The sequence below is a fragment of the Gigantopelta aegis genome, chromosome 5 (assembly GCF_016097555.1).
Source record: "Gigantopelta aegis isolate Gae_Host chromosome 5, Gae_host_genome, whole genome shotgun sequence".
NCBI classification, from domain to species: domain Eukaryota; kingdom Metazoa; phylum Mollusca; class Gastropoda; order Neomphalida; family Peltospiridae; genus Gigantopelta; species Gigantopelta aegis.
The window spans coordinates 15,203,027-15,217,669 of NC_054703.1; the positions used below are offsets into that span (position 1 = coordinate 15,203,027).

Below are 14,643 nucleotides of genomic sequence, written 5' to 3' on the forward strand. Positions count from 1 at the left end.
CAGCTAAATGGATCCACCGAGCAACGCAAGCACCTCAAGCGAATATACACCCAAATGAGCTATGTATTCATGCTTGTATATGGCAAACAAATAGAAAGTCCAGCTATAAGAAGTATATTTTCGTAATATGAATTGCTTGCACGTTCACTTGTGGATATGAAAACAAAAATTGTAATGTAAGCGACTGACCGCTTTCAAACAGTCATGTCTGACCGAATATTTGTGTTACCTGATAGGATATTTAATCAGTAGCGGTCACACCATGTCACCACAATAATTGTCGAAACTGTTTATTAGCACAGTATGGCGATCATAAAGGAGGCTAGGTGTTAATGTAAACATTCTGCTATGTGTACAGAGTAGAGATTACACTGCGGTCACACCATGACATTGCAATCATTTTGAATCTCCTGGCAAACTGTTAGTAGCAAAGCACGGCGATCATATAGGAGGTTGGGTTTTTGTGTAAAAAAAACAAAAACAAAAAACAAAACAGCTTAAAACAGACGAACGGAAATATATGTGTTACTTTGAGACAAAAGCTCACTGCATAAATATAATGAACAGCAAAGGGAAATCATCAGTGGTGCAACCTACGTTATTTTGAAATTAACGTATTGTACTTAACAGTAAACTATTTTGAAATTAACGTATTGTACTTATCAGTAAACTATTTTATAGCAATGAGAATACTGGTGCGTTTAATGTGCTGTTCAGTATATTTGTTTTAAAAAGAGGAAATAAATAACAAAACAAATTATATTTTTGGTACAAACCCCATATTAATGTAGAATGTAAAAATGATGTGCTTTGGATAGCTAAATTCAAAGTGTTTGGAATTCAGTAATGTGTTTTGGAATACCCATTCAGTAATGTGTTTTGGAATACCCTTTCACTAATGTGTTTTAGGGATATCTGTTCAGTAATGTGTTTTAGGATACCTGTTCAGAAATGTGTTTTAGAATACTGACTTGTGATGGTGTTTTGTTCGGATACCTATTCAGAAAAGTGTTTATTTTGGAATTATTACGTCTCTGCTTTCGAGTAAACATTTATAATAAAATACCTGAGTAAACACCCCTTGATAATGGTAATGTCTCACAACATAGAAACATAGTAATAACATGACAACGTACATATTTTTCGCATCAATATGTAGTGAGTCGCATGGAATACATGATTGCGTACAGTAATGTGGTTTGGAATACCCATTCAGTAATGTGTTTTAGGATATCTGTTCAGTAATGCGTTTTAGGATACCTGTTCAGAAATGTGGTTTGGAATACTGACTTGTGATGGTGTTTTGTTCGGATACCTATTCAGAAAAGTGTTTATTTTGGAATTACTACTTCTCTGCTTTCGAGTAAACAACTGTAATAACACTGGAGTAAACACCCCTTGATAATGGTAAGGCCTCACAACACAGAAACATAATAACTTGACAACGTACACATTTTTCACATCAATTTATTAATAATTTACAGCATAATACATATTTGCTGTATTATTTATAGTTTACAATATTTAGTGAGTTACATGGAATACACGATTGCGTACAGTATCTAAAGTATTTACATATAAAACTGCATACAAATACATCATTCTGTAATTTATCTTCACTGAACTGATTCACAATTTCGTTCATTATCAGTTCAGTTTTACATTTCTGTAGCAGGTAATACAAACAATAAAATCCACACATTCTGCTATTTATCCTTTGAAGGGATTTGCTATTGTAAACATAAGATGTATAATGTTTCCTTAAATATTCTACAAACATTATATTGTAATGCTCGGGTGGTTTCCCGAAACTATCGAAAAACTCCGCTTTGTCTTTGTTAAAATAGAACGCCACCCAGTGTTTGCCGGGAAGGTGAGATGGGTCCGTGTTTACAATACACCCCCAGGGTCTCCCCCATTTCAAGCGTGGTAGTGTATCGCTCGAGTAAACACCGACAATACGTGAACGCAGATCTGGGTCACAATTGATCGCACATTGCATTTGTATACCATTCATGATTTTATTTAACAAACACGTTCCTGGTCTGATCGATTTCAATCAAGCTGGGGAATTCACCATACACTATGCAACTGACAGTCTTTGTCAATGCAGATTTAAACTGCACTTCTAACCGTAAATTACCGTTCTTTAATAAACTTAAATAATCAGAGTCCACTAAAACGGGTTCAAGGTTGAACACAAACAGGCCATTTCCCAAAGAAAATTCAGTTCTTTCAATATAATTTCCACAATCCAGGTTCCAGCTATTAACACCTTCGAATAAATTCACGTATGCACTGACGTCATCTGCTTCGACGGGTCGACCGGGCACACTGACTCCATCCAAATATAAACCCACCGTTTTCACGAATGAACTCTGGAAGTTAAACGGGTTCTTTGTGTATGATCCACTCACACCGTCACCGTCGACAAATCCAACAATCAGTTTACCTGGACACTGCCACTGGTACACACTGTCCCACACGTAGCTTTGTTGTGTTGATGGAATACTACTCAATTTGACTTCGGTTTTAGTGAACGGGTACAAGGCGTTAGACTTTTCAAACAGCTTGTTGTGCGTTAAGATTAGAGCACTGTTCATTTTTAATTTACATATCTTGAAGTAAATATCTTGTAAAACGATCTTGTATTCTTGCCCCGATTTTCCAGACATTAAACAAAAAGGTATGGAGCTTCGAAATAGCTTAACTGTCATATCCACTCCATTTACTAAATATCTTCCCATGTTAAAAAATATCTTCACACAGAGGTCCTTCCATAGTAAGGATTTTACTTTCAGCGATGAGCGGACCTCGATCGGCCAGTCCAGAATTAGTTCCATTAATGGGATCGGTGCTTTCGATGTCCGCTTGTACTTCACCAGTGTCCTTGTAGAACAATTGGGACTGAAGTTGCGATTGTTTGGCCTCTGCTCCGTAATTCAGTAAAGTTTGAATATATGCTTTGTAGGGATAGTGATTGTTGGCCGAACTCACCAGCTGACCTTGTAGATATACGGCGACTTGTGACCACAGGGCTTGCATGAATAGATTTACTGGTGCCACGTGTTCATCTTTACCTAGATCCGTTCCATCGGAATGACTGACCTTTAGCTTGACATGTAAACGACTATGTTTCAAATCCACGTAGTGGCTTCCACTGTTTGCAATTTGAAATTCTACTGGTGACGAATCTGTAATTTGACTAACAGGTCTGACGTCTACGTAGTAATGTTGAAACACGCTCGTTTGGTATGGGGGCATAGTAAACAGGTCCAATGCATTAGGTAAACCTTCCACAAAGTCTTTGTCTGTAAGCAACGACATAGCATGAATTTTATTTATCTATTTATACAAATATATCTTTTTCACTAATAGCTGATTTGTACTTCGATGCGGGAGCTCGTTTTTTCTGCTGTGTCGTTCGTCTGACTTTTTTGCTTCTGACGATTCGCTCGCCAGATTTACGTTTTATAGCCCTGGTACGTTCCTGTTCAGCTTCGGCCCTTTCTACCACGTCTTGTGTTTGTGACGTCACTTCTATTTTAGGTTTTTTGTTGTTCACGTCACTGTTGACATGTCTCGGTATCATTGGAATCATGTAAGAAAACCACTTGTTTTTATAATTACCAACTCCTGATCCTACTTGCTTATTTGACCGAACAACATTCTTTGTTTCTTTATCGAAATACTTTAACCATTTATTTACATCCGGAACATAAAGTTTTCGATCCATAATAATTTACTCTAAAAATGGATAACGTCGTAACAGTAGTGTCACACTCGTGTTCTCTTTGATAAATGAGACTGGAGTGGTGGATGTGTCCTTTATATGTATTTCAATATAGGAAATCTCTTTCACTACAACAGGAATGTTCCACAATGTATTAAACTCATACCGTGGACCGTCTCGTAAATCAACACGTCTCAGTAAAGGTACAAAACTATCACCTACTAGACTGCTGTCACACAAATTACACAACACGTTCACTTTGTAAATCGTTCATACTATGAATATCAGTTTTCCCAAAATTCAAATCTACAAGAGACACAATCCATACACCTTCAAACGCTAGTCTCTGGTTTAATTTCACACGGAAATGATAGGGGTTGTTATCGGGAAAAACTGCTTTTGAATCCGTGCTCTTCAATATAATGTACTTCTCCATGACTCACGCAGTTTTCAGTTCTCCTTCTTCTACGTACGAATCGAAGCTAGGTGGCCATCCTAACCACCGAACCAAATAGTACACTTTTCCCTTTTCCTTCTTCTTTTTTAACACTTTTTCGATTTTCCACAGAATGTCTTGATTTTTATTCACTTTCTGTAGTTCGCTCGTATAAAATATACCTTTCAGTACTTCGTCGTGAAAATCTCTCAGTCTGTAGATTGGAATACCTTGTCGTCTACTTCTAGAATGTATTTTAAACAACTCTTCTGTCCACCTCAAGTCCTGCTCCTTAGTGAATGATTTACGCAAATAGCTGATTCTTGTTAAATCACCCACTTTAAATACAAATTTTGCTAATGGTTTCTTTACTTTAAGTTTCTTAACCATGGGTTCAACATACTGATGACTCCACACTTTAATTTCGTTTGCTTTATTTACATCAGCCGGTGCCCACTGTCCCAGGGACGAGTGTACTGTATTGTTATAATTGTGTACTAGATCTTCTAAAACGTCTATGTATTTTTGTGTATTGTTGTAAGTCGTATACCTAGCGAGAAGTGACCGAATGGTCCTGATAAATCGCTCTGCGAAGTTACTTTTAATATCTTCATTCTGCGTGACAATCAGTTTAATGTTTTCTTTTAAAAGAAACTGCTTGAATAATCCAGCGAACTCGGTACCTTTGTCAACCCGAACTTTTTTGGGAATTCGACCATCTTTTAAAACAGTTTTGAATCCTTCTAATACCGTTTCCGGTTTTTTGTTAACTAGTGGTATGGCCCACGCATATCTTGACAAAATGTCAATAACTATAAGCAGGTACCTAATTCCATTGTTAACTTTTGAATGTCGACTAACATCCATCAGATCCATATCAAACATCTCATCCTTTTTGTTAACACGAACACGGAGACGTCTGAATGAACGGCTCACTGGTTTGTGCAAACTGTATGCATCTTTGTCGTTCAACCATTGTGTTACTGTTCTTAACTTGTATGTTTTCAAACCACGTCTTTTCAAAGCGCTGTGAAACTTCTTCGGACCGTAGAACGCCCCAGCACCTCTAGGTTTACTGTAATACTTTTCAAGTACATTCTTTTCAGTTTCGTTGAAACCCTTTGTTTTCGCTTTGGGTGCCATGACTGAACTGAAGTAGCGTAGTATATTTAACGTTAATTTATAACTAAACAATTGTAGTATATAAGCTTAATTTCAGCCGTATACATATTCAGTTTACAAGTCGATCTTCCAAACGCAGAATTTTAAGTACTTGGTGCTTTAAAGTGTCCATCCATTCTACAGTTTTAACGTTAATATCCAAATAGTCTTTACATTGATATTGACACAAAACAAATCCAGGAGTGTTTAATAAAACGGGATCTGCACACACGAGATGTTTCCACCTGCCAATGACGTCATCTTCATTCAGTTCAACCCAAGCAGTCGTGTAGTATTGTTCGAGCATATCCTCGTGGGACAGTGTTTTACAGGTGTGAGTTCTCTCCTCGTCGAACATGCATCCCATACACATTTCTTTACACAGACGTTGAATCAGTTTACATACTTCAAACGCGTAACTCAGGGTTAACAAATTTTCCAATGATTTTCTGTTTTCAACTGCATCTACTTCATCCACCAGGAAACGAGTTGGACGTATTTTCCTGATTATTATTAGCTTGGTACTGGTTGTTAAATCGCAGAAGGAAACGCTTGGCATCCATCACACATTCATTACGTTTCTTAAACCAGAGATTCGATTTTTTCACTATAGTTTCATCAAGACTACATTCCGAACGTAACACGTATTTCCAACTAAAATAGATAGCATGTCTCTTATCGTTAGTGCTCATCTTTGAATGCAATCGTTCTAAATACTACTAATAATTATACTTTTCTTTAACTTATAAGATAAATTCAAACGTATTGTTACAAAGGATTATTATGATTGGACACATTCAAACGCATTCGTTAAAATGGATGATTATGATTGGATAAAAGAACACATTTATAAATACAACCTTTCACCCTCGATTCAAATAACGTAAACAAAAGACGTGTTACAACACGTTTATAAATACATCCAGTGAAAAAACCATTTCAATGGCTTCAAAACGTACTTTTGAAGCGACCCCATCGCACCTAAAAACCCACCCAGGTCATTCCCGCCAAAATTTGAAAAATGCCAGTCATCCTCTCAACACAATAGGTGCATTTCTATTGTACTAATGTCAACAATCCGTGACATCGCCATTGTGCTCAGACGAACAATAGGAGACGTCTCCATTGTACTATATGCGAACAATAGGTGATGTCGCCATTGTTCCGGAGGCATGGAGCCATTGTTCCGGAGGTGCATATCCATTGTATTGGAGGCGTTTCCATTGTATTCCCTTCTTGTCCCCGTTACGTAAAAAATATACTACTAGTACCATACTCGCCAGACTCTAAAATCGATGGTCGCCCAACGGACTACCTTCATAAAATTATTAGTCGTCCTTAACCTATAAGGGTCGCCACGGGTGACTTCTAATTTTCAACCCCGTCATTCTCGTTCCAACCATTGTACAACAACTGGACAAAAGCCGTGGTATGTGTTTTCCTGTCTGTGGGAAAGTGCATATAAAAGATCCCTTGCTGCATTAGAAAAAACTTAGCGGGTTTCCTCTGATGACTACGAGTGAGAATTACCAAATGTTTGACATCCAATAGCCGATGATTAATTAATGGATGTGCTCCAGTGGTGTCGTTAAACAAAACAAATTATGTACATGTAGCTGATTGATTGTAATGCTGATATAAATAAATGCTGTTATCCAGATTCTGGATTTTAGGTTCAATTCTGGGAAACATTCTGCCAACCTATAAAAAGTGGGGCGGGACGTAGCCCAGTGGTAAAGCGTTCGCTTGATGCGCGGTCGGTCAAGGATCGATCCCCGTGGGTAGACTTATTGGGCGATTTCTCGTTCCAACCAGTGTTCCACAACTGGTGTAACAAAGGCCGTGGTATGAACTATCCTGTCTGTGGGACGGTGCATATAAAAGATCCCTTGCTGCTAATCGAAAAGAGTAGCCCATGAAGTGGCGACAGCGGGTTTCCACTCTCAATATCTGTGTGGTCCTTAACCATATGTCTGACGCCATATAACCGTAAATAAAATGTGTTGAATGCGTCATTAAATAAAACATTTCCTTCCTTCCTTCCCTATAAAAACATAATGGGAACCCGTACGCTAATGATCATTCTGTTCCGAATATGGAATGTTTTCTTCGTCTTCTTTTCTCCGTATTAATCCAGCTCCCACAGTTGCACCAAAGATTAACAACCAATATATATATATATATATATATATATATATATATATATATATATAATATATATATATATATATATATATATATATATATATATATATATATATATTTGTAAACACCTCAATGTAACACCGTTTGGTATTCTGAGTGAATCAAGTTCTGTTCTGTTCTTTTCTGTTCTGAGAAATGTGAATATATGTCCGGATAGATTTTCTATTTGGAATGAGAGATAGATTTAGATTGGATTACAAACAATCATTACACTCTTAATGCAGTGATTCTTTTTTTCTTCTTCAAATGAATTCTATACCTATTCAATCTTACTATATTGATAAAGACCGTGTGATAAATTTATCTTGTATCGGGACTTCTTTTTATCGGGAACTTCCTGTTTTTGTTTTTTTTGTTTTTGTTTTTAATTTTATTATTATTATTGTTTTTATTCTTATTGGAATTAGCGCCTTTTTGACCCTTATGTCAAATGTTTTTTTTTTTCACAAATATTTATTTATGTCATATATTATTTATAAATTACGTCACATCTTATTCGAAATTTACAGATTGCAGCAGAGTATATCATTGATTTAAGAACATGCAGTTATGTCATACCTTTCGACATTAAATTAAAAAATATTTTTGTAAAACATATAAGAAGGTATGTAATAAATACAGAACTTGACATACGTTGTTTTCTCTGCCTCTTTATTCACTCATTTATTTTGCGCAAGGACATACCTCACGACTGCTTCACGGTCACGTGGTATACATTGTGACAGCCTTAGCGGATTCTTCTTCTCTCATTATATAAAGTGATTCAATAAATCAACAATGCAGTTTTTGTAAATAATAAAGAACATATTTTATTCAAATATCGTCTGTGTTGTCATGATAAAAAAAATACAGTTCTCATTCTATTGAAGTAGATCCCTCTTTGATAAGTGAGCCACAGCAGATGTAAATAAATAAATTAAATTATCTTGGATCATTTAAATGAATGGGCTTTTCTTTTGTAAATAATAATAACAATAATTTGTAATTACTCTCATCTTTAAAAATAATAAATTATATTTGCTTCTATTATGTACCATTAAATGTGAACACAAATTAGGGATATCTTTATTTCATAAATTTGTTGTTGTTGATGTATAAATTTAGCCAACTGACTCTGTCACGGGTGAAAACAGTGTCATCAATCTGACGTCACTTGCTTTTATACTAAATTTACTATACCACGTGGCGTCATCTGACCAATGATAATTTAAGAAAAACACAGATGACGATTGAACTCAAAAAGGGATCAGAAATCAGAAATTACAATAGCAAACTGCAATATCTCAGAAGGCAGTTGGACGGGAAAAATGGTAGTTATATATCAGAAATCTAACAGTATGGGTTTTTTTTATCTCACCAACTACCGCCCAATTTAATAAGTTCTGATGCTGCAATCTGCACTGCCACCAGTCGATAATATACTAACGATAAGTACAAAACGAATGAAAATAATAAATTATAAATAGTAAATGCAATAGTCCAGGAGGCAGTCGAGCTGAAATAGTTGTATTTTTATACAAGGAATCTTAAAATATTTTTAGCTCATCGGCTGCCTTCCTGTTAACTAAGGTTTTTTTTTTTAACATTTGAAAAATTTATCATTAACAACTCTGACGCACAGTTTTAAAGGGACATTCCTGAGTTTGCTGTATTGTAAGATGTTTTCGACTACTAAAATATTTCTACGATTAAAGTTACATATTAAATATATTTTCGTGTTTAGTATATCAGTGTCTGTATATTTAATGTGTTTCTGGTCGTCTTAATATGTGTAAGAAGCTCAAACTGGATTTTGTCTTCAAATAATTTCATACGTACGAAAAACAAAATATTTTAGGAAACAATATACAATTTAACCTTGTACAAATAATAGAACGATCAGAAACACGTTTAAAATACAGCCACTAATATTGTATGCAGAAAGATATATTTGATATGTAATTACAATCGTTAAAAAGTCTATGTTAGTCGATAACATCTTAAATAATTGCAGCAAACTCAGGAATGTCCCTTTAACATTTCATTCTGGTCCGTCCCATGTCAAAACATCATCAATATTTAAAATGTTTTTTTTTAAATTAACAACTGCAAGTGCAGCAAAAAATGGGTTAACATTCAAACTATAATACATTTTGCTATCCGTGTTGCTTAATAGTTTGCATTAATCACAAGAGTTTTTTTAAAGCAACGCTGTTACTGAACTAACAGTAACAGAAAAATTTACATTTCTACAGTTGACGACAATACAACCTCAACGATAAAAGTAAGTCTGATAAATTACACGAAGTTTCTAATTCATCACTGATATTAAATCTAAAGTTATTTCGTATCATTGTATCGTTCGAATACGTCTAATGCTGGTCAAATTTGATAAATTCTATTTATAACCATTTTGCTTAACGCTGCCTTGACCCGACCCTAAAGGTCAGGTAGTAAACATGGCGGTCGCTGTCAAAACAAGGACATAACTCTTAAATGAATGCCAGCGTTTATGCCGAAGTAATTAAGAACTATGCGTTAGAAACTTGGCGAAATCAATCTGTAAATAAGATTTCAGAAGTCATAAAAATACCACTAGTGAACTGTTTGATGGAATTTCGTCATGCCACGCCTCAGTGAAAATGACACATGGCGAGTCATACGGGTGCTTGAATCTGGGACATCGCACATCAATTCAACGTCCACAGAAACACCATATGGCATTTATGGCAAGGATATCAACAAAACAATCAGGTCAGGGACCGTCCCCGTAGCGGCCGACAACCCGTGACAACCCCTCGCCAAGACAACACTGCAGGAACTCCGGCTGATCCTTCCTCAGATCTAGAATGGCATTCCCAGGCACCTTCTCCAGCATTTAGTGGCCTCAATGAGACGACAGTGCCAGGCCTGTATCAATGCTGAAGGTGGACACATTCGCTACTCACTCTGGACCCCGTCTAGTGATGTGGCTCATTTGCAGATGGCAGGTGCGCCCTTTTCATGGACTATTGCTCGTTTCCATACTTTCGGACATTTCTCCTTCCAAGTTATAACGTTTCATACACGGCAGTAAAAACGTCTCATCAATTATCTTTGTCTTTTCTTTTGTGTCACAATAATGTTTGCCTTTTAGTATATATATATGTGTGTGTCTGTGTGTGTGTGTACATACACACACACACATACACACACCACACATACATACACACACACACCACACACCACACACACCCACACAAACGCAGTCAGACCTCGTTACAGAGACCGTCGTTACTACGACATTTACACCATCTGACCACAAATTGTCAGGAACAAACGTACATCAATATTATCCTGTTTGTTGCACCGGAATTCACACCTTCCGACACCAACACCGAAAATTGGGAACAAACGTGCTTCCGACACCTGAAAACACTTCTTTACAACATTACATAATCACAGATGCCGTAGCACTTTGGCAGTACACACAGTTATTTAGTATCTTTGATCTCGTCGCGAGTCGATAGTGGAACATGATGTCCGAGTTACCGATGTTGTGTAACGGCCTGAACGTAATACAGTTCTTTTAAATCTGTAGACGTGTATTGCTTTTGAAAATGAGCCTTTAGCCATTCACGTCTTCTATTTTTATGACATTTTGTAACCGAAGTAGCCTAGGTACCAGTCGTAGATGTCTTTTACCAAGGAATTATTAGATTGTAAGAGAATGTGCCTTGATTAATAATACTATTATTATATAATAATGTTTAAAAAAACAAAACATTTATATGTTCGTGTATTTGTGTTTTTTAATAATAGTTGCAATATATTAATTAAATGCAATTCAGTCTTAGGTCACTATAATATTAATTATTATGTTTTCTTCATTTTGGTAAAGAGGATAATTCATGACAAGATTAATTAACTACATGTATAACGTTAATTTGCGGCTGGTCATATAGCCCAGTGGTAGTACAGCGTTCGCTTGATGCGCGGTCGGTTTGGGGTCGTACCCCTCATAGCAGCCAGTGCACCACGACTGGTACGTCAATGTGGTATGTGCTATTCTGTCTGAGCATGGGGTGGTGTATATAAAAGATCATTAGCTACTAATGGAAAAACGTAGCGGGTTTCCTCTCCAAATTATATAAAGAGACACTCCGTTTAGCATCTGCTGAATTGGTTACGGCATTTGCATACCGATGTGCCAGTCTGGCGAGGTTTGCAATCTGATCAATCACAGACCCTCAAAAAAGGTCGATTCTATCTTGGCTTCTCCAGCTTGAGGTTCAAGGACAGTAGTGTATAACGCAAATTCTGCAATAGGAACATCTGTCAAGCCAGGGATTGTTTCGAAGCTTGATTTCTCTTTCTCAAGTAGTACTTCCCTTTTAGGATCGAACAGCCTAACTGCTTTCAGAAAGAAAGTAACATCACGATTCCAACAATTAATATTTATATGTTCATATAATTATTTTATATTAAATACAATGTAAAATTTGTTGAATCCAATTTCGTATTTGTGAAATCTGTCAAAGTGATAAACGTATCATCTGTACCGTTGTATTATTCCATAACCAGACTAATGGGATGATACGTCCAGGAACATGTATCACCTGTACCGTTGTATTATTCCATAACCACACTTTAACTAGTGGAAGATACGTCCAGGTACACATATCACCTGTACCGTTGTATTATTCTATAACCAGACGATAACTAGAGGATGATACTTCCAGGTACACGTATCACCTGTACCGTTGTATTATTCCATAACCAGACTTTAACTAGAGGATGATATTTCTCGATACACATATTAACCTATTTACAAAAACAAATTTACGAGAAAAAGTAGAGGAAAAAATGTTTAAATTTTTTCAAAATCAGTACACCACACAGTGTAGCATGAACAAAAAATCCCATGTATATATATATATATATATATATATATATATATATTACAGCACTTTGAAATTAGCGCTTCAAAACCTAATTTAACCTGAACTTGTTTTGGCAATGTACTGATATGGGCTCAACCTTTCCATGTATCAGTTATAAAGGACTAAAACAAATTATTTTATTGATTGGCAGAATGTTTGCAAATGATTACTCTTTACTAAAATACCTTGGTCAATTTGATACGAGCATGACGACAGTCCAAGATTACGTTTAAAAAAAAACCCAATTCTATGTCGTTCTTTCTCATGTTGAACATTTGAAATTGGCGTGTGATGTACCGTTGTATTATTTCAAAACCAGTTTCTTTTTTTTAACAAAACGATGATACGTTAAGACATGCGTATAGCCACTGTATTATTCCATACTTTTTAATTTTCTTTATTGTTATATTTTGTTACGAGGTGCGGGAGTGCTGGTGGAGAAGATATCGCTAATTCCTCGATATCTGTGAGCAACACATGAACACTATATGTGCCTAGTAGTTAGAACAAAATGTCCAATCAGCATTCACAAAAAGCAATTATAAAAGAGCAAAATTCACTTCGCAGGAATTAAAAAAGCATAAGATATCGTAATATAGTCACTGCTAAAACAAACTGCAATCACATGTTCTCCAAACGATTTAACAAGTGAAACTTTTCATCATAAAATATATCTAATGGTAAAGGTCATTCCTTCTTTAAACTTTATTTACACCTCTCGATTATATTTGCATTACACAACCTCATCAGATAATGAATAGACTAACATGTGATTGATACATGAGGACAGTATCTATTTTTCACTGTTCTTCCGAGGATTTGTGTCAGCGTCACTCCGGGGATTTAAGATGCTGTCCTTCTAAGGACTTGGCTTTATGACTCTTTGAGGACTTCAAAGATTTCAAGGATTTCAAGGATTGATGACTCGGACTCTTTGAGGACTTTCGCCCTCTCATGGAAGATAACCTAGATTGTCGTCGTTTGCTTCTAGAAAAACAAAACAAAATGCAAACAAAACAAACAAAAACAAACACGCTGGGACATGATGTGTTGATAAAGAATTAGAAAAATATGTTAGATTCTTTGTTTACGGAGATCTGGTGTTAAGATCGATATACTATGGTTCCAAATACGTCTGTAGGAGGATTGCCACTTTACAGCGTGTTCCAGAGAAGATGACAAAAACCTTTGTAGAGCTTGTGGCAACAAAGGCACGTCTGAATGCGCACACGAATGTGTTCACTACAATAAGTTTTCAAGCAAGGAACTGTAAGCATTTTACAGAAAATATTGCTTAAATTATTTAGAGGAAGAAGATGTAGTAGTGGTAGTAGTACTACTAATAGTAATGGTATTAGTAGTTTAGAAGTAGTAGTATTAGTAGCAGTGGTAGTAATATTAATAATAATATTACTAATAGTAGTAGTAGTGGCTGTGGTAGTGATGGTGGTAATAGTGGTAGCGATGGTGGTGATGGTAGTGCATGTTTGTAGTAGTAGTAGCAGCAGTAGCAGCAGCAGCAGCAGCAGCAGCAGCAGCAGCAGTAGTAGTAGTAGTAGTAATTGTCGTTTTGTTGCAGTATCAGTAGTTGGTGATATAGTACGAGTACTATTAAAATGGCTTCAAACTTTATTTAGCTCACTAAGTGTAATCAGTAGTAGCAATACCTGGTCTATAGGGTATATCGAGTTCACCATTGGATCATCCAAGATGGCCGACAAACAGCGCAGTAGTGGATGATGCAAGGTGATGAAATCGCTGACGTCATGAATGAATGAATGAACGAATGTTTAACAACAACCAAGCACGAAAAATACATAGGCTATTGGGTGTCAAACTATGGTAAAGGCAAATCTAAAGTGATGATCAACATCAATATAAAAATTTAGGAGTAAAAATAAGGAAGGTTGGTCGGGACATTTGAAGATCAAACAAGGTACCACCCCAATCACCAACTCACCACATACAAAGGAAAAAGTTATGATAATTTCCGTACTAATTCAGTCATAGGCCCAATTTTGATGAATTGAGTCTTAATTCAAAAACATTTTAATGGTCACCACATTTTGAAGGAATGTGAAGATTTCAATATTTGTGGTAAACAGTTGGAAGACGTAATTCTCAGATATGATTTACTTTTATTCAATGATAAAACTCATATAAATTTTCATTCTGCAAGTGGTTCTTTCACTTCAATAGAGTTAAGC

The 14,643-nt window shown here is 36.1% G+C and overlaps 2 protein-coding genes across 4 annotated transcripts in view; both read right to left on the minus strand.

The window, feature by feature from the left end:
- Nucleotides 1-4,172: 4,172 nt before the first annotated feature.
- On the minus strand, nt 4,173-5,312 carry LOC121372968. Its single transcript, XM_041499406.1, has one exon. The coding sequence runs from the start codon at nt 5,310-5,312 to the stop codon at nt 4,173-4,175; it is 1,140 nt and encodes a 379-aa protein (XP_041355340.1).
- A 6,235-nt stretch (nt 5,313-11,547) lies between these two features.
- Nucleotides 11,548-14,643, minus strand: part of LOC121373296 — a 38,030-nt gene continuing 34,934 nt past the window's right edge. For all 3 annotated transcript variants that reach the window (XM_041499841.1, XM_041499840.1, XM_041499839.1), the window contains one exon: nt 11,548-13,423. In XM_041499841.1, the coding sequence (XP_041355775.1) occupies nt 13,267-13,423 (157 nt within the window). In that variant the 3' untranslated portion in view covers nt 11,548-13,266. The remainder of the gene's footprint in view (nt 13,424-14,643) is intronic.